The sequence below is a fragment of the Anolis carolinensis genome, chromosome 4 (assembly GCF_035594765.1).
Source record: "Anolis carolinensis isolate JA03-04 chromosome 4, rAnoCar3.1.pri, whole genome shotgun sequence".
NCBI lineage: Eukaryota > Metazoa > Chordata > Lepidosauria > Squamata > Dactyloidae > Anolis > Anolis carolinensis.
The window spans coordinates 183,498,267-183,525,652 of record NC_085844.1 but is presented as its reverse complement, the minus strand read 5'-3'; the positions used below and the strand labels follow the sequence as shown (position 1 = coordinate 183,525,652).

The 27,386-nt window shown below is 40.2% G+C and overlaps 2 protein-coding genes and 1 long non-coding RNA gene across 5 annotated transcripts in view; 2 read left to right on the top strand and 1 right to left on the bottom strand.

The window, feature by feature from the left end:
- On the top strand, window positions 1-7,838 carry tmem69 (transmembrane protein 69). Its single transcript, XM_003220216.4, has 3 exons — window positions 1-321; window positions 4,624-4,679; window positions 6,106-7,838. Exons 2-3 carry the CDS (start codon window positions 4,629-4,631, stop codon window positions 6,826-6,828), a joined length of 774 nt encoding a protein of 257 aa, XP_003220264.1. The 5' UTR covers window positions 1-321; window positions 4,624-4,628; the 3' UTR covers window positions 6,829-7,838.
- On the bottom strand, window positions 7,745-25,165 carry ipp (intracisternal A particle-promoted polypeptide). 3 transcript variants are annotated; one of them, XM_008109545.3, is made up of 9 exons: window positions 24,180-25,165; window positions 15,489-15,822; window positions 14,068-14,499; window positions 13,183-13,338; window positions 12,913-13,080; window positions 12,149-12,286; window positions 11,197-11,319; window positions 9,880-10,100; window positions 7,745-9,299 (listed from the first exon to the last, which is right to left on the bottom strand). In XM_008109545.3, exons 2-9 carry the CDS (start codon window positions 15,769-15,771, stop codon window positions 9,075-9,077), a joined length of 1,746 nt encoding a protein of 581 aa, XP_008107752.1. In that variant the 5' UTR covers window positions 15,772-15,822; window positions 24,180-25,165; the 3' UTR covers window positions 7,745-9,074. The 3 variants fall into 3 exon arrangements, with proteins under 3 accessions (XP_008107752.1, XP_062834427.1, XP_003220316.1); XM_062978357.1 differs by lacking the exon at window positions 24,180-25,165 and adding an exon at window positions 24,001-24,173; XM_003220268.4 differs by lacking the exon at window positions 24,180-25,165 and adding an exon at window positions 24,061-24,172.
- LOC134298385 (uncharacterized) overlaps window positions 19,104-27,386 on the top strand; it is a 24,731-nt gene continuing 16,448 nt past the window's right edge. The window contains exon 1 of the long non-coding RNA XR_010005432.1: window positions 19,104-20,241. This is a non-coding gene — a long non-coding RNA (uncharacterized LOC134298385). The remainder of the gene's footprint in view (window positions 20,242-27,386) is intronic.

The window sequence follows — 27,386 nt, the reverse complement described above, 5'->3', positions numbered from 1 at the left end:
CGAGAACCCTAACCGGAGGACACGGCGGCTTTAAAGGGGGACACCGGAAACTGGTTCCCTCCCACCGGAATCTCCTTGGGTCACTGAGACGGGAGATGTTTTAATAATATACGAAGCTCAGGCAGTTTTTGGAGAGACGTCGCGATGAATGTGTCTGTCTCGGTTCCCTGAGATGCTGGGGACGCTTCCTGTGGGAAATGTGAGGGAGCCGCGCCTTTGCTTCCAGGAAAGCCAGTCAGCGACGACATTCAAAGGGAAGCTCGAGTGGAGCGCCTCTCCTGCCAGCTTGTCCCTCAATTTATAATTTCCTGCTGATAGAGGGTGAGTATAAATGGGCATGAAACATATTGTTGATGGGGAAAGACGTGGGGTGTATCTACACTGTAGAGTTAATGCAGTTTGACCCCACTTTAACTGCCATGGCTCAAAGCTACGGAATCTTGGGAGTTATAGTTTGGTGAGGTACAATAATAATAATAACAACAACAACTTTATTTTTATACTCGCCACCATCTCCCCGAAGGGACTCGGGGCAGCTTATAGGCAGGACCAAGCCCAGGGCATACAACAAAATTTACCAACTAAAAACACAGCTAAAGACATAAAACATATAACAATCTAATTAAAAACAACAGGGTATAAAAACATCATTAAAAATATCAAAACCAACCTCAACAACCAGTAACCAGGAATATGGTGGGCATGATCAGACAAGAGAGGGCTGGGCATGGGCTTGTGCAAAAAGTAGGCTATGGGCCAGGGCAGAAGGTAAAGTGCCGAGTACAATCTATCGGTAAATTAGGGCTGGGCATTCGTGAACAGGGCCTAACTGTCATCAAATGCACACTGGAACATCCAGGTTTTCAGAACCCTGCAGAAAGTGGACAGAGTGGGGGCCAGCCTAATCTCCTTGGGAAGGGAGTTCCATAGCCAGGGGGCCACCACCGAGAAGGCTCTCCCTCATCCCTACCAACCATGCTTATGACAGTGGCGCGAGCAAGAGGAAGACATCCCCAGTAGATTTTGGGGCTCGAGCCAGTTCATAGGTGAAAATGCGGTTGCGAAGATAGGCAGAACCCGAACCATTTAGGGCAGTGGTTCTCAACCTGTGGGTCCCCAGATATTTTGGTCTTCAACTCCCAGAAATCCTAACAGCAGGTAAACTGGCTGGGATTTCTGGGAGTTGTAGGCCAAAAACACCTGGGGACCCACAGGTTGAAAACCACTGGTTTAAGGCTTTGTAGGTGATAACTTGGTCTTTGAATTGGGACCAGAAAGTTAGCAGCAGGTAGTGGAGCTGCTTTAGTAGGGGTATCATCTGCTCCCTATAATTAGCTCCAGTTAACAACCTTTACACCAGTTGCAGTTTCCTGGCTGTCCTCAAAGGTAGCCCCATGCAGAGTGCATTGCAGTAATCCATTCTAGATGTAACTAAGGCGTGGACCACCGTGGCCAAGCCAGGCTTTTCAAGGTATGGACATAGCTGGCACATGAGTTTTAACTCTGTGAAGGCCCTCCCGGCCACCACTGACACCTGGGCATCGAGCTTCAGTGTTGAATCAAGGAGGATCCCCAGACTGCGGACCTGTGTCCTCAGAGGGAGTGTAACTCCATTGATCACAGGTTGCCACCCTATAACCCCGATCGACCTCGCAACTGACCAGGAGGACTTCTGTCTTGTCTGGATTAAGCTTCAGTTTGTTAACCCTCATCCAGTCCATCACATCAGCCAGGCACTGGTCCAAGATCCGGGGGGCTTTCTTGAAATTCTATAGATACTATAAAAGCCTTATAAAACTGTGGCCCCATGTACACTGCTGTATAATCCAGTTTCTGAGTCCAGATTATCTGCTTTAAACTGGATTATATGGCAGCATAGACTCACGTAATCAAGTTCAAAGCAGATAATCTGGATTCATAAACTGGATTGTATGGCAGTGTAGATCCAGCCTCATATAATCCAGTTCAAATCAGAGAATCTGGATTCAGAAACTAGATTATATGGCAGTCTAAATCCAGCCTATAATTCCCAGGATTCTGTACTATTGAGCTGTGTAAGTTGAAGCTGTATCAAACCACATTAATTCTACAGAGTAATTGCACTCTTGTAAAAGCGGAATGAAATACAAGTCAAGCTTCCTGTTTCATATACACCTTACACACATAGGTTGAAGGTAATTGTATTCACAATATATTTGTGTATGACAAAATGTTTGCATATTTTAAACCACAAGAAAGCAGTGGTGACCAATTATGGAGCATTTTCAATTTTGGATGTCTGTCAAAAGGATGCTGGAAGGGAAATGGCTCTTCAGAATTCACACTGAAGACAGGACAAAAAGAAAAGTAAAACTGGAGCCCCTTCCACACAGCTGAATAAAATCCCACATTTTCTGCTTTGAAATGGAATATATGGCAGTGTGAACTTAGATTACCCACTTCAAAGCAAATAGCAGATATTGTGGGATTTTCTGCCTTAATATTCTGGGTTATATGGTTGTTTGTAAGGGCCCAAAGGCACCTTCTACACTGTTATATAAAATTCAGATTATCTGCTTTGAACTGGGTTATAATCCAGTTCAAGGTAGATAATGTGAATTATCAGCTTTGATAATCATAATTATGTGGCAGTGTAGAAGGCGTGTTAGTTATGTTATGTTGATATTATTTTTAAATTAGTTTTATCTGTCATATTTTGTTTTTGTTTGGGCTTGTTTTGTTAGCCGCCCTGGGTCCCTTTGCGGAGATGGTGGCGGGATAGAAAAAAAATAAAGTATTATTAGTTATGCCTCTAAGCAAGTGACGGTATATAGCACATGTGTGTCTTTTATCTTTTGCTCTTGAAGAAAGGTGCATATATTTGTAAAGGATATACATTATCTTTAACTGGCAATTGAGCCAACTATGCTTCATGGTGTAATAATTATAGAATTAAGCAACAGCTTTTTTTTTAACAAAGAGACATATTTGACTCTCAGAATTTAAGTTATTCTTTTGTTATTTTATATGGAAGTCAGTTATCGGTAAATTTATTTTGAGTCAGAACAACATGTGCAGTTAGGGGAGGAGTATCTGTATATGCTAGAGATCTTTTGGATGGAGTCAGGACTCCAGTGTCACACTAAAATGTTGTCTAAATACAAATTCCTCTACTAATACTATATTTATTACTAGCTTGGGTACCCGGCAGTGCCTGGGTTATTTGAAATGGGCATTGTTTGTTTTTGGATGTTAGGTAATATCAGTTTTAGTCATATGTTACACTATTTCTTAGAAAAAACACTGTCTTTCCTGCTGTTTTTATGAATGCTTCAATTAGAAAATGCATAAGGATATGGGTTAACTGCAGTTCCCAAAAATCTTGGGTGAACCCTCCCCAAACTCCGCCAGTATTCACAGGTAGCCATCTTGGGTCTGTGTACCAAATTTGGTCCAGACCCATCATCTGTTAGGTTCAGTGTTCTCCGGATAAGGGTGAACTACAACTCCCACATGCAAAGGACAGTCACCCCAGAACCCCACTATTATGCAAAGTTGGCCATGTTGGGTCTGTGTGCCAAGTTTGGTCCAGATCTGTCATCAGCTGGGTTCAGTGCTCTCTGCATAAGGGTGAACTACAACCCCAGATTCCCAGGGCAATCACTCTTAAACCCTCCCAGTATACACAGTTGGCCATGCCAAGTGTGGTGCAGATCTGACATCTGTTGGGTTTAATGCTTTCTGGATAAGGATGAATTACAACTCCCAGATTCCCAGGGCAGTCTTGCTGAAACACCTGCCAGTATTTATTTTTATTCACAGTTGGCCATGTTGGGTCTGTGTGCCAAGTTTGGTCCAGATCCCTCATCTGCTGGATTCAGTGTTCTCTGAATTCGGGAGAACTATAAGTCTCTGTTGCCAAGGTCAGTCACTCACAAAGCTGCCAGTATTCACAGGTGGCCATATTGGGTCTGTGTGTCAAGTTTGGTCCAAATCCGTCACTTGCAGGGTTCAGGGTTCTCTGAATACAGGTGAACGATAACTCTGATGTTAAGGTCAATCACTCCAAAGTCCACCAGTATGCAAAGCTCTCAGTATTGTGTCTGTGTGCCAAGTTTGGTCCAAATCCATCACTGGTGGGGTCCAGAGTCATGGAATACAAGTGAACTGTAACTCCAAGAGTTAAAGGTCAATCACCCCCAAAGTCCACCGTTATTCCCAATTGGCCATGTTGAATTTGTGTGCCAAGTTTGGCCCATATCTGTAATCAGATAGGTTCCGTGTTTTCTGAATACGGATGAACTATAACTTCTGGATGTCACGGTCAATGTTCTTGGAACTATAGCCTGTTTGTGGAGGCGAGAGGCTGTCTGTGAAAGTGGACACCTCCACCACATACACATTTTCATGTTTATTATGTGTATAGATGTCCCACCTAGGAGCCAGGATATATTAAGGGGCTGCAGACAAGTTCCTTGTCATCCTCATTATTGGTTTTGTGGGTGAAAGCTGTTTCCTGTGTTGAGGCTTCTTACAGCACTATTGATTCATGTACTGTATAGAATTTAATCTTGCAAGTAGGCCAAGGGTATTTTGGATTTCACCTGGCTGTGCTATTCAGTGAATCTTTTCTCTGTCTTTCAGAGCTTATGAAAATGTTCCCTCAACTACAACGCTGTTGCTCCCAAATTCCTTTGAAGGTAACGTTCTCCCAAACCATTTTGGTATCTGTACAGAAACAAGTTCACCCAGCTACTTCGATTAAAACATTACGATTAAAATGTCAAATCACATCTTGTCACTATTCAGTTTTCTTCTCTGAATTACTAAAAAAAAATTCAAGATGACAGTAATCTATAATGACTAATTTATCAATTAAGGATTCAATGTTTCTATATTTTTACATGTCTTATTTTTAACACTTCATGCTGTTTCAGAGCCTCTATTGGGCCACATGGGCCATCATTGTTACACTGGGCAGTTAATAATAAACACTGTAGCAGAATTAGGGTAGAAGATAGCCTTTTGCCTGGTTTTGTAGATCAGTCCCTCAGTTGGCAAATGGACATTCTGGGAAACCTCCATGAGTGGTTTTTCTTTAAAACAAGATTTAACCTCATCTACATTTTATTTCATCCTTCAAAGTTTTTCATTAGGGATGGAGCCACTGGAGTTCATCCCTTTCTGATCTTCAGCTATGCTGCTAGGTCATATCAGATTATACCTTTATTTTTTGTCACACTGGTATTTGAAGTGTAAACACACAAAAATATTGCTGTGAGAGGTTTGCAACCAACCAAAACAATATGAGAAGGAATTGGTGCCTCTGAAAATATGGTCTTCAGCTCCATGATGCTATGTCTCCAGTCTCCCCATCCACTCTGCAAATAAGGGTTTGTCCTACTGAGTATTAAGCACTTCATATTTTACTGCCTGCTTAATCCTCCTCAAAAGTAAATAACATTCAATGTTTCACATTAGATTCACAAGAGGAATCGGCTAATCGCTTTCTTGTTAACATGTGAATCCTGTAGGGCATCTAGAATTCCCCTGCTAATGCTATAATCTGTCTTGGCCAATCCAATTTAGTGCCAGGGAATGCAGGAAAAGCTAGTAGTAGTTCATCACTGACTTGAAAATCCTATCCACTTTCTTCATTCACATAATCTGAAGAACTGTATTACAACAAGGACTAATTTTATTAGATATTCCTTAATTTTTCTCAGGAAAATGCCTATTTCTTTCCCTAGATAGTTTTATAAATCCTAATGTTTGCAAGCTACACATTAAAACTGTTTAACTGTTTGAGCTACTTTTAAGTCCCAAACTGAAAAAGAGCACTATTATTATGATCATCATTATGATTATGATTATTTCCAGTGGAAGAATTCAGGGTATGGTTAGTTCATTCAGCAGAACCTCAGTGGGGATAAAAGTACATATTTAAATATTACCCCTACTCTGATTAAGACACATAAACATTAGGTAGAATTCTTTAAACTATAATTTCAGCATACTATTAATAAAGAAGTGATTACATCTGAGAGTGAGTGTAAAGGAACCTATTCTTTAAAAGACCACATTCCTGAATGTCATACAGTAATGTGTTTTGCACTGTATTTTCAGATAGCCTGTGTTCAAAGACTTCCACAGCCAGGAAGGACTCAAGCTGTCTGCTCTCCTATCCCCTTCAAAGGTGGCCCAAGTCTCCTGCCAAAATTGCAGGTATTAAAGCAGACATCGGCTTGTATGATCAAGGTACAGCATTTCCATTGCTCCTTCTGCAACTGGAAGAAAAAGAAGCTTCCAGAGCCCGAACCTCGCAAGCTGGACTTGTTAAGATATGACATGCCATCACTCAAGGACTCACCAAAGGCTGCCTTTTATTTGGGATTTGCAGGATTGATTCCATTTGTTTCAATACCATTGTTCATGTCTATGCAGGAGGCCTATTATCCAGAGCTAGCATTTGCTCAGATTGCATATGGTGCCTCTATACTCTCTTTTCTTGGAGGAATCAGGTGGGGATTTACTCTTCCAGAAGGCAGCCCTGAAAAACCTGACTGGTTTACTCTGAGTAACAGTGTTGTTCCTTCATTATTGGCCTGGTTTGCATTGCTTTTCAAAGATGAAACCACTGTGGCTGGAACCATGGTTATAGTTGGCTTAGGAATAGCCCTGCATTATGATCTGGCCCTCTTTCCTACCTATCCCCGCTGGTTCAAAGCTTTGAGAGCTGTCTTAACTATAATAGCTGTAGGTTCATTGGGTACCACATTATATGTTGTCAACACTTATCCAGAGAAGCACTTAATTGAAAATGCAAATGGAATTAAAGAATCAAAATAAATGAGCAAAAAATACAATGACTATTGCAAGAGAGGGGAATCACTCAACATTTACAAGATTCAATTGCATAAATTTGAATTTTGGCTCTACAAGGAAGACTACTATGAGAGAAAATGGTTGCTGAATTTCTCTGCTTCTGAATGTAAAGCTGTGGAAGAAAAGAGGTAGAAGGTAACTACTAAAGGCCCAAGAGGAACTTTGCACATTAGAAAATACAGCTATGGCATGCGTCTGCTAGAATAGAATTCTAGTGTCTAGGCTGCCAAATTCTGCATACTTAAGAATATGCCCCTTAAATTCAGAAATACTTATTTGTGAGAATTAGGTTGTAAGACACAATTATTTAGAAGTAAATTAAATTAGTTTTATACTTGAACCCTTTAGAGATTCATCTCTAGCCAGCATGAAGTTTTAAGTAACGAGATATTTCTGAGAAAATGACCTGGCATTAAAAGAAAAACCCTACTACTGATGTGTATGATTTTTTAAAAACATGTTCATAGCTCAATGTATTTTCATTATATGTTTTATAATATTTTGATGCCAAAGATATGCATTTAAGTATTTACTCTTTTTTGTAGATTATTTGTTTACTGTGTTGATGAAGGCTTTCATGGCCGGAATCATAGGGCTGTTGTGTGTTTTCCGGGCCATACAGCTCAGAAAACACACAGCAACCGTTAGTTGTTTACCTTTCATATTTAGTTTCATTTTTTTGTGCAGGATGTTGATTGCCTTGCTAAATTTTTAAAAAGAAAAGTATAAATGCAAAACCAGAGCACATGCTTACAGATGCCTTTAAAAGATGTTTAACTGGACACTTTAATGATGAAGATAGGGGAGGAAGATGGGCTAATCACAATGAACTAAACATCTATGTGCTTGGATCCTCAACTACTAGGATACCAATAATGACTTAACATCTACCAGGACTATTTATTAAACAGTTTCAAGATAATACATTTGCTCTAACCAGCATTGAACCAAACATGACTTTTACTTGGACCGAACTTTTAATAGTGTCTTTTGTTATATAATGAATATGCATTTGAGTGAGCTACCCTCACACCTGATTTCAGCATGCAACAAATTTTGCAAATAAGAAATGGTTGTTTCTATGTAAGAAACATACAAAAAAGTAATGAGTGAACTCATAAAAGAGGATAATTTGAGTAGAAACGTTACTATTCCTCTTCTATCTTCAGTGTACCATGTGTTTGTATGTCAATAACATTCTTTTGAAAAATATTCATTTTTCCACTACATTTTCACATCATTCAGCCATAAATACTGATGCATATAGATTCAGATACACATGTATGGACAAACTTATAAAAGGATTAAGGGTGTATTAGCTGTGCCATGTGATCTTTTTTACTGCCATTGCCAACTAACTCATTTCTACTAGTCATTACCAAACATCAGTGCTGTTCTTTTTAACTACCCAGATTATTTGTTGTGTCAGCAGGGAGACATAGGGCACAGCCTTTGGAAGCTTCAATAAAAGATTCTATGGAAATATAGAATGAAAACAATGATGCCCAAAGACAGGTTCTTGTTATCCACATGGAAAGAGCTAACTGTATTTCAACAATAAAGCCACTAAAAAGAATTGTGATCAACCTTGAGGAAAGAAGAAGCATAAGATGTAAACTACAAATCTCATCTTGTGTTTCTATTTAAAAACAAACTCTGCCTCCTTTTTATTTCTAAGGCATTCAGCAACTAAAACATGCTTATTGAACATATTTCTAAAGAATAGCTCTATCATCACTTTGTTGTTTTTCTCCAAGTAAAATAATTTATGCAATAGAAAGTAGAAGCCAGATCTAAATCAGTTAATGGATTTTCATGACAATAAAATGCTGATGCTGAAGATTCTCATTAAGAATTGATGTGGTCAGGTTAGCTCTAAATATATTTCACTTCAAAGAAAATTGTCTAATTTTGCTTATGTCCTAGAAATGACAAAAGACTTCCAGGACAACAAGGATTTCATCTCTATGAAGATTGCTGTCAAGTTCCATTGCCACAGTTACATATGCACTCTTGCATGGTCCACAGAGAAACACAAAGATTTTAGTAAAGCCAGTAGTAGTAATCGCAAAAGATGTTGGTTCACGTTTTGGAAATCTAGATGCCCATGAACTGCAAACACTTTTAGGAAGCTGAATCCTCATATCTCTAGCACACGGACATTCATACTCAAATGCTCTTTGTTTTTTTTAAAAAAGTATTGTACTCCGTCAAAGCACTGCCACACCTCCTTCACACCGGCTGGTGATCATGTTAGCAATTTCAGTCCAAGCGTCCGTATGTGGGTTATAAACCTCCACAGAGTCTGAAGTCACTGGGGCAGCTGAATCATAGCTAGCAGTCCTTCCTCCTATGGCATAAAGGAGACCGTTGACAGCTACAACGCAAACTCCAGCTCTTGGGGCTTTCATTGAAGCAACTTCCACCCATTTCTCCTAGTCATTTAAACAAAGAAAATTTTAAAAGCTATATTTTTTGTGCAAGACATTATTTTGCAAAAAATGTTCTAAATTTACATTTTACAGATGTAAAAGGGTTTTTTGTTAGGAAAGGCTCTTTCAAATGGACAACTTTGCTTTCTTGTGAAGTTTCAACTTTCATTAGTGACCAAATGTAGAGAGTTGCAAATATGCAGAACAATGCAACCACAGTACACATGTGGAATGGAAAGGAAAATGTCAACAAATAAATAGTACAGATCTAGAGTAGCATTTCCTTAGACTTAAATAAGAGGGAGGTAGCACTATAATTGTCATAATAGCCAATCAATTAGTGTGCTGTATGAATGCCTACTATATGAAACAAGAAGATGCTGAATTCAGCTTGGTTGGAAGTGTGTACACTTACTCCTGAATAACTGAGTACAGATCCACTATTCAAACTGTACCTCTGTGCATAATCATAAAGAAACAGCTCAAGTTGCAACCTTGAGTATATATTTCTTATAATAGAGTAAGACGTAAGGTTAGCTGAACAACTCTACAGTTGCAATGTGATCTGCAGAAAGGACCATACCTCTTCAAAAGAGTATTTTTCACAAGTCGGAAGGGCATCTTGAGCCTCATCACATCCGCCAACAGCATAGATACAGTCATTCAGAGGAGCCACACCCAGATAGGCTCTCCTGGTGCTCATTTCAGGGAGTGTAGACCAGCGCTTAGTTATTGGGTCATAGGCTTCCACAGAACACAGTTCTATTCCTTCATTGCTAATGCCTCCAACAACATAAATCAAACCTGAAAAACCAATGGTTTACAATTAACTTCATGCCAGCTATATACACATAATACCTGCTATAGATCATTGGGCTAGCTTATCTTTGCACTCTCATTCCAATAATACTGAGCAGAATCACTGAGAACTGGGTCAGGTTAAAATCTTCCCTCTTTCTGTACCAGTACTCCAGTATTTCAGATTACGTAGATACGGGGAGTATTTAACTTCACTCCCATCTCAGCAATATTGCTCAATATACAATCCAAAAAATATCCAATTCCAGAACAATTCAGGATAACTGGTTAGAGACTATTTTAATATGCTCCTTCCAGCAACTGTGCTACTTCTGTCATGTTTTGTATGACATGGAGCAGACAGAAAACAATCTCACATAGGATTACTTCCCTTTACTCTCTTTCCAGCAAACATTCTGATGGGCAAGTATATGAGAAACAATATTTTTTCTGTATTCCATTTTCTAGTAAAACTGTGCCCCCAACAGCTTGCCAAATAGTTGTTTGATACGCTAATGGGAGCCCTATTTTGCAGGGCATGCAAGCGTGACTCTGAATTTTTGGATGGCAGATGGGGCAGGTGGATAACAATTCCACATTGCTGGGGAGGAGGACACATAGGCCATACACCACAGACCAAGTACTGCCCATATCTGCCTTAATGAGATTCTGTTTAAATGAACAGTTTTGAGACTGCAGCCTAAGGATGCTTTTCACCCAATGCTATTTTGCCCAATATATTACTTTTGAAAGATAATTCTTTTGCATAAACCTGCATGATTCAAGACTGAAAGCTTCTTGCAAACATTCTTAATCTGCAAACACCCTTTATGAACAGTCTTATGGAGGTCTATTCAAATGCAAAACTCAGTGAATCAAATAGTGGAAGTCAAATGATAAATGCACACAGGAAGCACAACATCCAGCACTATTAATACAATACTTAATTCCACAGAATATGTTTCATAGTACTGTAATTTCTGTGTGGAAAATGTCTTGTGTAATCGGATGTATTTACTGTAACCAGATGTATCTGGTGGGTTATCATCTACTGCATTATTAGCAATTAGCAACATTTATCCAAATATTTTTATCCATTTACCTTGTATTTCACAGCACCCAAAATTGTATCGTGGCACAGCCATACTGCCCACAACCTCCCAGCTATTTTCTTCAGGATCAAAGCGTTCAACTGAGGTGCCAATCTCTGCTCCAACCCAACCTCCTACAAAGCAGACAGCGCAAGTGAGAAATACAACCGAGTTAATAGTTCCTTAAGGCAGTTTTACATCTATCTGGTTTCAAAAGGATAACATAAGCAAGAGGATGGAATGTAAAACACTAGTCTAACAGCCCTGCTACCATGTTTTCCCAAAAATAAGACAGGCTCCCAAAGATACGCTAGGTCTTATTTTCAGGGGGTGTCTTATTTTTCCATGAAGAAGAATTCACATTTATTGCTGAACAAAAAAAGGAACATTTATTATATACTGTACAGTAGTTTTCATCACAAACCAGCATAACCAGACAAACTGTAAATCCTATTAATAATTTCTTGTTACTACCATTATTTCCATGTACAACAATCTATGGTACGTACATTTACCGATCCTACATGCTCTGGTGTTCTGTTTGGCAGGCATGCTTTGAAACAAAAACTCTGCTAGGTCTTACTTTCAGGGGAGGCCTTATATTTAGCAATTCAGCAAAACCTCTACTAGGTCTTACTTTCAGGGATGTCTTTTTTTCAGGGAAATAGGGTAATTAACATACTTATTTACAATTTCCAAGTTTCTCATTATTATTTTCAAGCACGATCACTCAGTCTACAAACTTCCATTATCAGGAAATTATTTTAAAGGCAAGCTGGAGATGAAGTGTTATCTATCAGCAGGTACATTAGATATTGCAATTACTAAGATTTTACTTTAGAGAAGAAATGTGTTTGGCCATTGCCAAAAAGGATTCATTGTTAACATCATACATCTTTTGCTGTTATTCCTATACATAAAACTAACCATATATTGCTCCAACTCAATAACCAAAAGACTTGCCGAAAGCATAGATGTTCCCATAACAGGTACACACTCCTAGACCACAGCGAGGATGATTCATAGAAGCTACAGCAGCCCACTGCTTTGTAATAGGATCATAGCGTTCAGTGCAGTCAAATATCATGGAGTCCTTTTCACCTTAGATGTAAAACAAGAGTACAGCAAACTTAGATATGCTTTGTATAATTTTAATTGGTTTTGTTTATGGCAATAAACAACAACCAATGCAACCAGAAAAGAAAAAAAAATGAAACCAAAATAGAAGAAACAACAGCAACAAAAACAACATAAAAAGAAAGAAAAATGTCATTTAAATCACCAAGATTACTCAAAGGCAAAGTTTCTGAAGGTTTTGTAAGAGTGTGGGCATGTGTATGTACATTATTTAGGTATACTGTACACAGATGAGTGTGTGTCTGAGAAGTGATGAAACAATAAATATAAGCTTCCGGGTTAAAAAAATACATTCATGAGTTTTAGCTCACTCAAGCACACACTTCAGTGTGAATCGGTGTCTGTACAGAATGGATTTAGGAGAAGTTTTGGGGAGATGGCTGTCCTACAGAATCCAACGTCCTGCCCAAATTATGAAATGTAGATGTTATTTCTGAAGAACTCTATAGATATAACTAAATTCTGGGTTTTCTGGCTCCATAATAATATATATCAACCTCTGAGTTCCTACATTTAAGTAAATAATTAAAAGATGTATAACAATAATGAAAGACCAATCCCTTTTGACTCCAGCAATTTTTCACTCTTACCTCCAATTGCATAAACCATTCCTCCCAACACTGCAACTCCCAGTCCACTGCGAGCTTGGTGCAAAGAAGACACAGTAGTCCAGTACTGACTAAAAGTATCAAAACGTTCCACACAGCTGAGAGCTCTGCTGTCACTCCAGCGGCCTCCCTGTAAGCGGGTGTATCCACCTTTTTAAGAAGCAGAAGAAATGGCAGAAATGGCCTGTTTCCAAATGCATTTCCCAGTAGTTCATATTCTGAAAATATCTGGATGCTAACAAGAATCCCTACCTACGGCATAAAGATATTTCCTGGCTTTCCTCCGTGGACGAGCCTTAGGTGTCTGCAAGAAACTGCTAATCTTGCTCTCTTTGGGAGACTTACACACTTCACAGTATTCTTTTAAGAGAGTTTGGAGAGCCACACGAAGACTAAAATCAGGAACACCTTGGGAAGAAAAGAAGATGAAAAATTTGGTAATACCCTACTGACAAATGAGTGGGAACATTTTCACTGTGTTACTGGATTTATAGCTTTCTCTATGCAAATAAATGTACTTTTTAAAAAAACAATGACTCAAATAACATTTCCAATTTTTTCTAATAATAAAAAGCCAACAATAAAATGCCTTGTTTTTGGAAAATATTCACTTCAGATATTGTTGAATGTGTGAGGGGGGAAAGGATCCAGTCTTCTAATGCTACAATAATACAGTTGAATTGTGAAAATTAGCAGAATTAGCTTTTTTAAATGTAGAAGGAACAGGGCGAGCCATAGTCTTTCATACATAAGCCATAATTTATCATCTATGAGTATTTGCATAAAGCGTACTCCTGAAAACTTCTGTCTTACCTCTCATCTTGACAGTCTACTTTTGTCTTTTCCTCCAGCTGGGAAGATAATCAATGCTTCCCTACCTGCAAAAAGTGAAATGCCACCATGTTCTGCATCATCTCACATGCTATTTTAATGGAACCCAGTACTACTAATAGCTGGAAACTTTCAGATAATTAGCACACTATCAAGGGTTCCAATACAGCATGGACTTAATGTAATGGAACTCTGCTAGGGTACTTGTTTTATAGCTGTGAAGTCTTCATAGAATCAGTCCACAGACTTGTAAAGATTTGAAAGGATAAAAGTCACAAATTCACACACTACTGTATACTCAGTTACCTTCTATATATTTCAACAGTCTTTGTGGGGGTAGCAATGGAAATCTAACCGTATCCAGTACTTCCACAACATATTTCTTTCTTTTCCCTAGATCCTTCAGAATCCACTGCATTGCAGACATGAAAACTTGATATTCATCTTCTATACTCAGCTCCTCACTTCGCAAGATCTTAATAAGCTGGTCTTTTGTCAGGGCCAGGAATTCCTCCCCATTCTGGATATCCAGGAAGTGGGCATGGATGTAATTCTCTGTAAATTCTAGGAGATCGTGGCAGGCAATTTGCTCAGAGAACTGGAAGAGTCCAATGCAGTTCACTGGGTCAATCTGTCCTTTCAGAAATTCACAGCAAAGATCCACAACTTCATTGAGTTGAAACATGTCTGCTGCCACTATCAGCTCCTGGACATTATTTTCACCAATGCTGACTATGCCTGAATATACAAGGGAAACAAACTTTTAGATGGTATACAGTAACAAACAACCCGTTCACAAAAATGTCCTTGAAAGATATAATGTAGTTGTTCATTACATTATTAATATAGCACAAACTCCCATATATATAGGGGAATATATTCCCAAACCTTACATGGGTACATGAAAATCAGGTAATAGTGAATTATATTATTTTCGATGGGACAAATGACAGAAGTATTGAGAAGAGGGCATACCTAGTACAGGAGGCCCTTAAGTGAATAAGTGAAGCAGTGGATAAGAAAAGCTGCATATATCAGTTCTGTGAATATGGGAGCCATGCTGGATTTTAAAAGGGAAGCTTATGCCAACTAAAATAACAAATGGAGTTAACAGTAAATGCAGGCATAATTTTCTTTTGTTGCTGTTTTACCAAACTGTATTGATTTAGGGTTTCTCTACAGCAGGCAGATAATAAAACAGACAATGTTATGATAGCATATCATTAACTAGTTCAATTCATATATTTAGGAATTGCAAACTAGGATGTAAACCTATGTCTCAACTATATAACTTCAAATAGTTTGCTGATCTCACCAAAATATTCACATCTCAACTGAAACTGACTGCAATTTGAAACCACAAATTACCAAATTGCAAAAAGGCAGTTTGCTTCTTCATAATTAAAAACTATCACGTACAGTTAATAATAATATCATTGGGTTCTGGCAATAACCATTAGCCAATAAACATTTTCAAAATCATACATTATGGAATATGTGTATACATTCTGTTGGTTTTCTATTCCATTGCCACAGATGCATACTGTCTTTTTGCATTGGCCTCTCAAAAAACTATTAATTAAGTATTTATGAACCATCATTAGAGGTAAGAAAGCTTTTGAAACAATCACAATTAAAGAGTAAAACAGGATGAACTGAAGCAATACATTTGATCCACAAGTTTCTCGTATTACTAAAGCACTACCATAAACATAAACAGAATTTACCTGTGTAAATAAAGTCTAGGAGGATCTGAAATATGCCAGCATCCACGCCCATGATCTGCACAGTATCCTTTGAAGCCTCTCTCATCCCTCCGGCAAACAGAGCTGAAAAGTAAGGGCTGCTTGCAGCCAAGACAAGCCGGTGGACCTTGAATACTTCTTCACCAACCTGGAGCTGCACATCACAAAAGTGGTGTCCGCATCTCATTTTGTTGATCTGGGCTAATATGAGTCGAGCGTGCCTGTCTGCCAAAAACGGGGATTCGCTTGTGCTGGAACAAGCCATGACAGGGTCATAAAGAAAGCATGCCTCTTGTAGCCATCATTTTTGGAATAACTGAGAAGAAACATTTTGGAAATAAGAAATGAAGTCAGTGCTGAGCAACAATAATTTAATGTAACTATATTTTAATAAAGGTAATCATACTTGTAGGGCCCCTGGTGGTGGCGCAGTGTGTTAAAGCGCTGAGCTGCTGAACTTGCAGACCGAAAGGTCCCAGGTTCAAATCCCAGGAGCAGAATGAGAGCCCCCTGTTAGCCCCAGCTCCTGCCAACCTAGCAGTTCGAAAACATGCAAATGTGAGTAGATCAATAGGTACCGCTCCGGCGGAAAGGTAACGGCGTTCCATGCAGTCATGCCAGCCACATGACCTTGGAAGTGTCTACGGACATCCCGGCAACTCGGTGTAGTGAGTTTGCTCACCATTTTGCAGACAAAGTCGCTCAGATTCGTTCCGACTTAGATGCTGGCCTTGTTGCAATGCCAGGTGAGGTAACCGAGGCTTCTGTCTGTTCGAACTTGTGGGATTCGTTTCAGCTTGTACAGCCTGATGATGTGGACAAGATTCTTGGAGCGGTGAGGGCGACCACCTGTGCCCTTGACCCTTGCCCATCTTGGCTTTTAAAACAGGCCAGTGGTGGGTTGGTTGATTGGTTTTTGAGAATAATTAATGCCTCTTTGGGGCAGGGTAGATTTCCATCTTGCCTAAAACAAGCGGTGGTGAGACCTGTCTTGAAGAAGGCCTCCCTAGATTCGACCAACTTGTGTAACTACAGACCAATCTCCAACCTTCCATTTTTGGGCAAGGTCTTGGAGCGGGTGGTTGCCTCTCAGCTCCAGGGATTCTTGGATGATACGGATTTTCTGGACCAATCACAGTCTGGCTTCAGGCCTGGTTTCAGTACCGAGACGGCTTTGGTCGCCTTGGTGGATGACCTCCGCAGGGAACTGGACAGGGGGAGTGTGACCCTGCTGGTTCTCTTGGACATCTCAGCAGCTTTCGATACCATCGACCATGGTATCCTTCTGGGACGTCTCTCTGGGATGGGCCTTGGGGGTGCTGTTTTGCAGTGGCTTCAGTCCTTCCTGGAGGGGCGTTCCCAGATGGTGAAGCTGGGGGACACCTGCTCGGACCCCTGGCCATTGTCCTGTGGGGTCCCGCAAGGTTCTATTCTGTCCCCCATGCTTTTCAATATCTACATGAAACCGCTGGGCGAGGTCATCCGGGGTTTTGGAGTTCGGTGCCATCTCTACGCGGATGACGCCCAACTCTATTACTCTTTTCCACCAAAATCCAAGGAAGCCCCTCGGATACTGGATCAGTGTCTGGCCGCTGTGTTGGCCTGGATGAGGGCGAACAAGCTGAGACTTAATCCTGATAAGACAGAGGTCCTCCAGGTCAGTCGCAAGTCTGATCGGGGTATTGGGTGGCAACCTGTGCTTGACGGGGTCGCACTCCCCCTGAAGGCGCAGGTCCGTAGCTTGGGGGTCCTCCTGGATTCGGGGCTGACTCTTGAGGCTCAGGTGTCAGCCGTGGCCGAGAGGGCCTTTGTACAATTAAAACTTGTGCACCAGCTGCAACCATACCTCGAGAAGTCTGATCTGACCATGGTGGTCCATGCCTTAGTTACCTCTAGACTGGACTATTGCAATGCGCTCTACGTGGGGCTGCCTTTGAAGACGGCTCGGAAATTGCAACTAGTACAACGCTCGGCAGCCAGGTTTCTAACTGGAGCAAATTACAGGGCACGTTCAACGCCTCTGTTTAAGGAGCTCCACTGGCTGCCATTTACCTTCCGAGCCCAATTCAAGGTGCAGGTTCTTACCTACAAAGCCCTAAACGGTTTGGGACCCGCCTACCTTAGAGACCGCATTTCCCCCTACGAACCCGCACGATCTCTTCGCTCGTCGGGGGAGGCCCTTCTCTCGCTTCCACCACCCTCGCAGGCGCTGTTGGTGGGGACGAGAGAGAGGGCCTTCTCTGTCGTGGCCCCCCAGCTTTGGAACTTGCTCCCTAGGGAGATTAGGCTGGCCCCCACCCTCCTCTCCTTCCGGAAGAACCTGAAAACCTGGCTTTTCCGGAAAGCCTTTGATGAGTGAATTCTGTTGGTTCAAGTTGTCTGCCTACATAATAATAGACCCACTGGTTCGCCTTCTTATTGTCATTATTGTCATTTCTAGTACTTTAATGACTATGTCAATTACGTAACTACCTCCCCCCGATTTGACACATTCGCCCTTTGGCCTAGACTTGTTTTATATCTGTTTTTAACGCTTTTTCCTGCAATATTGTTTTTACGATGGTTTTACTGATATTGTTGATTTATTGTTGTAAATTTATGTGTTTTGATTTGTTTTTATATTGTGATGTTGGGTAAGGCCCCATGTGAGCCGCCCCGAGTCCCTACGGGGAGATGGGGCGGGATACAAGAATAAAATTATTATTATTATATTATTATTACGGACAATGCCGGCTCTTCGGCTTAGAAATGGAGATGAGCACCAACCCCCAGAGTCGGTCACAACTGGACTTAATGTCAGGGGAAAACCTTTACCTTACCTTTAATCATACTTGTAGATACCAGCAAATATTATTTTGATTAGTAACCCACTTCATGTATGATTTCACAATGGAAAAAGCAATAAATGGATGAGATGATCAAATGATGGAGACTGAAATTTTCTTCAGGTTTTCTATCAACGATTCAGCTGCCACTTTATTCCTTTCCTATTTCCCCTTACTTCTCCTTCTGTGCTTGACTGCCCCCATTTGATAAATACTAGATTTGGGCCCTTTCCACACAGCCATATAACTCTGAATATCAAGGCAGAAAATCCCACAATATCTGCTTTGAACTGGGTTATCTGAGTCCACACTGCTATATATTCAATATAATAAAATTCCACAGATAATATGGAATTTTATTCAGTTGTGTGGAAGGGTCCTATGTCCACATCTATGCTGATTGTTTAATGCAGTTCAAACTGCTGTGGCCAGACAGCAAACTCTCACAAAAGTGTGCAAAAGAAAGCCCTTAATGTCAGATGCCTTACAATTGGCATCTGACTAAATACTTTCCCCCCACTGTATATCATCTGCACAGTGAAACCACTTTTTTCAATACCAATTTGAAACTGCTTTAAATAGTCAGTGTATATGGAATCATGCTTAATAATTTGGCTGTCTACTATACAGAAAATCGGAAATTGATCTCACAGAGACAAGGGTTATAGTAGAGCCAAAAAGCACTTCTAATTTCTTCCCTCAGAAGAAATACACTGGGATACTCTTAAAAGATGGACATACTGTCAGGACAACTAGAATCCTTTTAAAGATTCCTGTTACACTTTGCTGCATAGTTACAGATGACCCTTATCAGTTTTTCAGGGCCAAGACGTTCATCACAGTTTCATAGCACATCAGGATCCATCTGGTTTTAAAAGGACTGAAGTTGTAATCTAATCACAACACAAGGAACACAAGCGATACTATTTTCCTTATCACTGGCGACACTGCTATAGCATTACATCCCACTTCAAGTACCATGGCAACAGCCTATGGAATTCGGGATTGGCAGTTTAGTGAGGAGGAGCATTCAGAATTCTCTGCCAGAGCTCTTGGGCCTCATGGAACCACAAGCCCAGAGTGCCACAGAGTGTTGTTATGGCAGCTCAAGCAGAATAACAGTGCTACACCAGTGAAGTGTGCTAAAGGTCATAATACCAGGCACCTCTGCCCAGCTAGGAAGGCTTAAATATAATACTGTGGTGTGTATAAATGAACTGTGTTTTATGCCTCGACCTTCCTTTTTATGTGTGTGTGTGTGTGCATGTGTATGTATGTACACACACACACACATATACACACATAGTATACATATAACTAAACTATACATACATATACAGACAGTTTCCCAGGTTACAAACAAGATAGGTTCTATGTTTGTTCTTAAGTTGAATTTGTTTGTCAGTTGGAACAGGTACATTTTTAAAGTAATTCCAGCCAATATAAAAGCTTTAGATAGTCTAGAGAAGGGTTAACACCCTGTGGTATGTGTTTTGCTGTCTGTTCATGTTCAGAAAATTAGATTATAGGATTGTGACCTGTTGGTATTGGGTTATCTAGAAATCATTCATGCATTTTCAATGTGGGATAGTTTATGTAGTTAGTTTTGTTTGATGCTTAGTAACCTGAAGCCAGAGCTGCATTCCAGAGTTGATGGCACCATTTTAGGGGTTTTGCATGTGATGTGGGAAATGGGAGTATACTTCCTGGAGACATACAGGAAGTTACATATGCATTTAGAAGTTGGGGCATAAAAGGGGAGACCTTCTTTTGTTCTCTCTCTTCCTGCCTCTTGATTCTGCCATGCTGCCTGCTGATGTTACTTCTTGTTAAGAGATATGTAGTATCCTGAGATGTATTCTTTTGGAACTAAGATGTTTTTACCTGTATGACCATCATCATACAAGATTGTGAGTAAACATATTTTTACTATTTCACTTTTGATGTCTCTGATGCTTATTTTATGCGCATGACTCTTTAAAGGGAAAGGGAGGCCGGCTATTTTGCTTTTTCTCATCTCTGCTCACATAAACCCCGAGACTTCTGTATTTTTGGTATATTGGTATATATTGGTATCATAATCCTAACAGGTTATGATCATATTTTCTAATAGTTGGGATCATTTCATTTATTTATTTATTTACATCATTTATATACTGCCTTCCTCCCCTAGGGGACCCAAAGCGGTTTACAACATACTATACAAACAATGAACACAGTGTTAAAATGGTCAAACCCATTTAAAACACCCCAAGTAAAAAACAGATTAAAACATTGCAAGTAAAACAGTTAAAATCACACAATCCAAAAGCATCAATCCAATCAAGCCAGTCCAATGTCAATTCTTCATTGCACATATGGTTCAATGTCTCTTGTTGCTGTTGAGTAAAGGCTTGGTCCCACAACCAGGTTTTTAGTTTCTTTCTAAAGATCATGAGGGCGCAAATCTGATGTCACTGGGGAGTTCTACAGCCTGGGGGCCACCACTGAGAAGGCCCTGTCTCTCGTCCCTGCCAATCGCACCTGCGAAGGAGGCGGGATCGAGAGCAGAGCCTCCCCAGAAAATCTTAGATTCCGGGCGGGCTCATCGGGGGAGATACATTTGGACAGATAAGATGGGCCCGAACCGTTTAGGGCTTTATAACCTAAACAGGAGTGATGATTTGTTAGGATCATAATCTATTGAGTAGCAGAATTTCAGTAGTGTTCCTTTAGTTTATTGGGTAATGGAAGATCACTGGGCGCATAAATATCTTGTTTCTATTTGATGCACTCAGCAGAAAAAAAATTCAAGTAGACTTCTTTAAAATAACTTGTTTGTTTTACTCACAACTTCATGCATTTAAATATACAGGTACATTTTATTTATTTATTTACCATGTTTATATCCCCGCCTTTCTCTACACCAAGGGGGACTCAAGGTGGCTTACAAACGGCACTTATAAAGTGCTTTGGGCATAAAATACAGACATGAAGTAGAATTATAAAAATTAAAACAGACAGAAAACATAATAAAAATACATTCCAATATGAAACACATCATCCAAAGGCAATTTCTAAAGCCATTCCAAAATCCATTGCACGGTTTCCAGATAAATTTTAATGCACTGCACTATTTATCAAAGGCCTGCTCCGAAAGCCACGTTTTTACTCTCTTTCCAAAGGTTAGAACGGAGAGGGATGATCTAATATCGCTAAGGAGAGAAATTAGACAAGCTCCCAGTCTGACCTCATTCCAAAAAAAATTGAAAACCTGGTTTATTCAAGCCACCTTCGATTAAGATGAACAGTTGATTGAATCCCCCCTCTACCTATATTCTAGTCTTCTGCACTTAATCACTGCCCCATGTTATTAGTACTCCTAATTACTAATTTTGCACAACTATAATTTTATTCCTCTCCCTCAAGACTAAAGATTGAAGTGACATCATGTCGCCCTTGGCCACTGGCTCCGCTTTTATGTGATGTTGTGTTTTTATATTTTTGATGTATTAATTTGTTGTGATTGGATTGCATTTATATTGTTATTTTATTGTATATTGTTGAGCCACCCTGAGTTCCCTTGGGGAGATGGGGCGGGATATAAGAATAAAGTCATTATTATTATTATTATTATTATTATTATTAGGGAGGGAGTTCCGCTTCTTGTCAGGTTAAGCTTTAACACATTTCTGTTTGTATCTTTAACTTATAATCTTCAACAGTCTCTTCAAAACTATATTGCTTTGTACAGCTCTCTTTAATAACAGTCTACTTCCAAGGAACTCAAGCCTCAACTGACTTCTAACTCCTAACACTGGCTTCTGTACTCAAACAGACTCAAGCATCAACTGGCATTCCTCGACTGTCAGCATTCTGAACGGTCACTGAACCAGTCACATGGTCTGCAGTCCCTCCCACTGCCTCAAGTCACAGAACTAAGAAAACTGCACACCAAAGAAGGCATACACTTCAAGAAATAAACAACACATTACAAACAGACAAAATATTAGATCAGTGTTTGTCAACTTGGGGTCGGGACCCCTGAGGGGGAAGCGAGGGGGATTTCAGAGGGGTCACCTTTGATTGTAGGTAAACCAGAAATCCCAACAACTACAACTCCCAAATGACAAAGTCAATCCCCCCCCCCCCCCAAACCCTACCAGTATTCAAATTTGGGCATATCGGATATTTGTGTCAAATTTGGTCCAGTGGATGAAAATACATCCTGCATATCAGATATTTACATTACGATTCATAACAGCAGCAAAATTACAGTTATGAAGTAGCAATGAAAATAATGTTATGGTTGTGGGTCACCACAACATGAGGAACAGTATTAAGGGGTCGCGGCATTAGGAAGGTTGAGAACCACTGCATTGGATAGAGGAGGCTTGAAAAGGTTGCTATCTCCAACACAGAAGATTTCACCTCACTTTCTGTCCCTGTGATATTGGATTTTGGCAAAAAATGGCTTGTTATGGAAACAAGGATTGATGATCAAGCTTCAGTAGAGACCCCCTTTCCCCTTGATAACTCTTTCAGGAATGAATTTCCTTTCCGAGGGGTAGATTCCTCTCATTTCCTGTTGTCTCACCTCTGTTCTTAACTATGAGTAGTCTGTAAGTTGGATGTTTGTAACTCAGGGGTTGCCTATCCAGTTAAAATACATATATTAACATACAGAGGACAAAGATAAAAAAGGAACATGGCCAAACAGCCTGGAAAACTCACAGCTACCCAGTGATTCCGGCCATGAAAGCCTACGAAAATACAAAGGTAAAAAATACGGGTACTAATATATGTATGTTTACTGCCCTGAGTTCCTCTGGGGAGAGAGGGCAGTCTAGAAATAAAGTTTATCAATAATAATAATAATAAAAATAATAATATTCACTGTACAAAATTGATTAGGCAAGCCTGTTTGTATGCATGTGTCTGGACCTCCTTCCACACAGCTGAATAAAATCCCCCATTTTCTGCTTTGAACTGGGATATATAGCAGAATATCTGTGGACTCAGATAACCCAATTCAAAGCAGATATTGTGGAATTTTTGCTTTGATATTCTGGAATATAGGGCTGTGTGGAAGGGCCCTGGATGGATGGTCCAAGAGAGGGCCCTTCCACACAGCCCTGTCTCCCAGAACATCAAGGCACAAAATTCCACAATATCTGCTTTGAACTGGGTTATCTGAGTCCACACTCAGATAATGTGGACTTTCTGACTTGATGTTCTGGGATATAGGGCTGTGTGGAGGGGCCCAGAAATGTTTGTGTGTATACATATATAGATATATACATGCACATATAGATACATATATTTATATGCATGTCAGACACACACACACACACACGTATGCATGAGCAAACTTGGGCCCTCCAGGTCTTTGGACTTCAACCGGCTGTTAGGAATTGTGGGAGTTGAAGTCCAAAGCACCTGGAGGGCCAAAGTTTGCCCATGCCTGATATATTGAGAAAGAAGGAGCAGCTCAATTGCATCGTCCTTGGATTTGCAAAACTGGAAAAAAGGAGGGAGGCGTTAAGAAAACACTTAGAGCCCCCCCCCGCCTTCCCTATTTCCTTTTAAACACATTTTCTCCAATTGGATAGCAGAGTTCCAGTCCACCCCCCGGATGTATGCAGTCCCCTGCCAAGTCCTCCTTTCTCGTGAGGAGACCCAGCACCCACCCTTCCTTGCTTCCTTCCTTGCTTCCTCTTCCTTCCTGTCGTTGGAGAGCCTGCACTTACGTTGCAATCAAAGAGGAGCCGAGCCTAGCCCTCGGCCCCTCAACAGCATGCATTCATTCGGGCAAACGGAAGGGATCCCTCCTGCACCCCGAAAACCTCCCCCTGCTCCAGCCACTTACCACCCTGCGCAGCTGCTGGGAGAAAGTGGGCGGAGACAAGCAGGGCATGTACGTCACAGGGGGCGTGGCCTTCTTTCAACTACAAACCCCAGGAGCCCTAGAATGGCAGTTCAAGCGTCTTAATAGCGCTACCACAATGCAACCTGCTAAGGGATATACAGTAGAGTCTCACTTATCCAACATTCGCTTATCCAACGTTCTGGATTATCCAACGCATTTTTGTAGTCAATGTTTTCAATACACGTGATATTTTGGTGCTAAATTCGTAAATACAGTAATTACTACATAGCATTACTGCGCAGACATTCTCAGCACTTGGTTTTATCTATAGATACAATAGAGTCTCACTTATCCATCATCCGCTTATCCAACATTCTGAAGTATCCAACTCAATCTGCCTTTTAGTAGTCAATTTTTTTGTAGTCAATGTTGTGATATTTTGGTGCCAAATTCGTAAATACAGTAATTACTACATAGTATTACTGCGCATTGAACTACTTTTTCTGTCAGGTTTGTTGTATAACATGATGTTTTGGTGTTTAATTTGTAAAATCATAACCTAATTTGGTGTTTAATAGGCTTCTCCTTAATCTCTCCTTATTATCCAACATATTCGCTTAACCAACGTTCTGCCGGTCCGTTTATGTTGGATAAGTGAGACTCTACTGCATATCCACCTTGAGTTGCTGTGAGTTTTCCGGGCTGTATGGCCATGTTCCAGAAGCATTCACTCCAGACATTTCACCCACATCTATGGCAGGCATCCTCAGAGGTTGTGAGGTTTGTTGGAAACTAGGCAAGGGAGGCTTATATAACTGTAGAAGGTCCAGGGTGAGAGAAAGAACTCTTGTCTGTTGGAGGAAAGTGTGAATGCTGCAATTGACCACTTTGATTAGCATTGAATAGCCTTGCAGTTTCAAAGCCTGGCTCATTCCTGCCTGCGGTAAGCCTTTGTTGGGAGATGTTAGGTCAGTGATTCTTAACCTGTGGGTCCCCAGATGTTTTGGCCTTCAACTCCCAGTAATCCTAACAGCTGGTAAACTGGCTGGGATTTCAGGGAGTTGTAGGCCAAAACACCTGGAGAACCACAGGTTGAGAACCACTGTATTTATTTATTTTATTACATAATTTCTACCTCACCCTTCTCACCCATCAGGGGATTCAGGGCAGCTTACAATATGAAACACATACATCAAAACAATTTACATCACGTTTAAAAATCTATTTAAATTAAAATGACATTAAATTAAAAACCTGTGTTAAAAACCTACCTAATTATACATATAATTAGGTAAAGGTGTTAGGTAAAGGTATTCTCCCTGATGTTAAGGCCTTTTGGTCAGCAAGTTCAGCAGCTCAACAGTTTAACTCGCTGCGCCACCAGGGACTCCGGGATGGATTATAACAGGACACAAAAAGATGCAATTAATTGTCTTTGCCCTACATTCCCAAAGGTGAAAGTGATACAGGTCTTTCAGATCTTTACAGTCAGTTAGTGTGACAGCAATAAATCTGCTTGATGTCTGCACTTTGATGAATCTCACCTTTGATAAAAGCCTACATTTTCACTGTTTATCTGTTGTTATATGCCTTTAAATTGCTCCTAGCATATGGAGATGCTAAGGTGAACTTATCTCTTAGCAAGAATGATTCAAATAATGTTTTCTCTGCCTTCCTCTGAGGCTGAGAGAGTGTGACATGCTTAAGGTAACCCTGTGGATTTCCACAGCCTAATGAGGATTCACATCCTGAAGTCTGACAGTCAAATCATTATGCCATGCTGGCTCTTCTCTTTGAATAAATCTGCGCTCCTTTGAAGTGCGCAAAGATCCGAGTCTGTTGTAACAGAAGCACTTTGAAATTGTCCCTTAAAGGATTTTACAGCTTAGTGCCACATTATAGTGTTATCTTCGCAACAAAAGGCATCTCCTGTCATTTTTGCAAATAGTACAATAGATGGATGATTCCAGAAGGGGGCACACCTGCAGCATATTTCATATCCATTCATGTAAGAAGCAGTGTAACAATTGTGGACAAAAACCACCATAGTATTTCATTTTGTTATGAACAAATTGCAGATACAGGCTCCATATCTAATTTAGTGTAGCCTTATACACACCCAGAAGTAAGAGTTTAATCTAAACTCTGTGGGGGTTGCTTTAGGGCAAAAATGCATAGAACTGCAACATAAAATATTATCAGCTGTGGTCTAGTGGGTAGAAAATGAGGACTAGCAAAAAGGGAATAGGGAAATCTATTTAATAAAAGGATCTAAGATAAATATAAGGCTCATGTCCTAGGTCCCTTCTACACTGCCATATAATCCAGATTATCAAACAGATAATTCACAGTATGTGCTTTGAACTGGATTGTATGACTATACATTGCCATATAATCCAGTTCAAAGCAGATAATCTGGATTTTATATGGCAGTGTATTCTATCAATTCTGAATACAACATCTTCTCATCAGAAACAGGAGAATGGCATTTAGTGCAGGCACAATGGTAAATGTAATCTCAACTATTAATGCCTACCTGGACTATCTCTGCCTTCATTCAGTGTCTCTCTGACTATTTTGTTTGCTTTTAAAACACTTTGCGTTTTGAAGTGCCAAAACCAGCACCACCCAAGAATTCCAGTCCAACACTTCACCCACCTCTCACAGGGAAGATCAGTAGATAGGTACTGTATTAGGAAAGATGAGGAAAGGACATGCCTAATGTAATCGATAAAACCATACACAAGAAACATAATTAACACAAGGCAGCAGTGATCAGGCACCAGATAAGGTTATTAGACTACAGTATGAAAAGGTGCACTTGCCAAAATTCCTACCTTTACAGAAATATAAGAAGTCAGGTTGTTGTTTACCGACATCTAGTCGACCTTGATTTATGGCCCATTTCTTTTCTATTTAGTCATCATAATATTTGAGTTTATCATGTGAGGGAAGGAAATTGCAATTGCAGCAAGGAAATAGTGTCTTTACCTTGAACTTCACACATGATATTACTCTTTCCCACTGCTCTCCTGGTGGGAAACAGACTAAAAAGCATTTCTTTTAGATCCCCTCCACACAGCTGAATAAAATCCCACATTATCTGCTTTGAACTGGAATATATGGCAGTGTGGACTCAGATAACCCAGTTCAAAGCAGATATTGTGGGATTTTCTGCCTTGATATTCTGGGTTGTATGTCTGTGTG